Source organism: Austrofundulus limnaeus, unplaced genomic scaffold (assembly GCF_001266775.1).
Source record: "Austrofundulus limnaeus strain Quisiro unplaced genomic scaffold, Austrofundulus_limnaeus-1.0 Scaffold0, whole genome shotgun sequence".
NCBI lineage: Eukaryota > Metazoa > Chordata > Actinopteri > Cyprinodontiformes > Rivulidae > Austrofundulus > Austrofundulus limnaeus.
Window position 1 is genome coordinate 4,825,971 of NW_013952402.1, and position 1,291 is coordinate 4,827,261.

Below are 1,291 nucleotides of genomic sequence, written 5' to 3' on the forward strand. Positions count from 1 at the left end.
ATATATATATATATACTCACAATATCTGAAAAAATGGGACCCCTCAGGTTGAGAACCTCTGATCTAAACTACCAGCCTGGCTCATGACCAGATGAATAAGAAAATGTCTTACACCCTCTAATTAATGTCTTGTTAGCGTTTTGTGCTCAACAAAGTGTAAAATGTGTGAAAGTGTGTTTTACAGAGGTTTAAAGTGCTGGGCTGTTAATAGTTCACTTACCTCTTTGGGGACTTTTCTTACCCTAATGTTGCCAGGCAACCTAAGTAGTATCTTGTGAAGGGATTAAATAATTAAAATATGTTATAATAAACTCTTGAATAAGTTAGCCTGAACTCGATACCTGGGTGAGCGTTTTGCCCGGTGATGAGTACAAACCTTCGTCTCCTCCGTCCTGTTCAGCGAGGAGTCGTTGCAGCGTTGGAAGGCAGTCGGTCTGCTGCTCCTCATCCCTCCCCGCTCCCTCAGCGTGCAAAACGCCACGGAGCTGCAGTGCAGATGGAGGAGCAGGCTGTTCCTGTTTAGTCCCAACCTGATGATTCAGACTTGTCTGAGTCCCCGAGGACCGTCAGGTTCAGTCACCATGGCGATGCCTAATATTTTTCTCACCAGCCCTGCTCATCTTCTGCCTTTTTATCCCCCCGCCTTAAATCTAGGACAACAGATGTGATATAATTCTCCTTGTTTGTTTTAAACTTGTAAAACAGATTTGATGTTTAACTGCATGATGAGCTACATCTTCAACTGTAATGTTAACGTTTTTTTTGGTCGTTTGTTTGTGTCTTTTGTAATCCACGATACTTACACTTTCTTTACTCATGCAGCCGGAAGAATCCCAGGTAAACATTTCAACTTTGGCCTTTTTGACTTTTCAAAGTGTGTTTTCCTTGTCAGCCTTTCTGTCAGTTGTATCCAGTTGTTTTTCCTAACTGCACTTGCACTCCTTTTGTCCCCTTAGCTGTCGAGATTTAAATAAAAGTAAAAAGGTTTTATATTTACATCAACACCTGGAATGTCCCAGAAAGAAACAATTTGTTGTCTGTTATGTCGTGACTGAGGGTCATAAAATTGAAAATTACACTGATCTCACATTAAAACCCCTGGCATCTCTTCCTAGTGTAGTTCATGTATATTATATTTGTTTTATTAGACCTGGTTTACCTCCATTAAATGCAGCATGTTTTATAACATTTGCATCATGAATGCTTGAATTTATTCAGTCATTGATTATGAATTAAAGTGCTACATGAAAAGGCTGGAAGCTTGCAGGTCAGCTTAATTACCTTTGTTTGT

At 40.0% G+C, this 1,291-nt stretch overlaps 1 protein-coding gene across 1 annotated transcript in view; it reads left to right on the forward strand.

Annotated features, from left to right (window-relative positions):
* The window catches only part of marchf8 (membrane-associated ring finger (C3HC4) 8), a gene marked incomplete in the record, with an annotated part of 39,144 nt that overhangs the window by 32,652 nt on the left and 5,201 nt on the right, over positions 1-1,291 (forward strand). Inside the window, 1 exon segment of the mRNA XM_014026785.1 lies at positions 823-837. Within this exon segment, the coding sequence (XP_013882239.1) occupies positions 823-837 (15 nt within the window).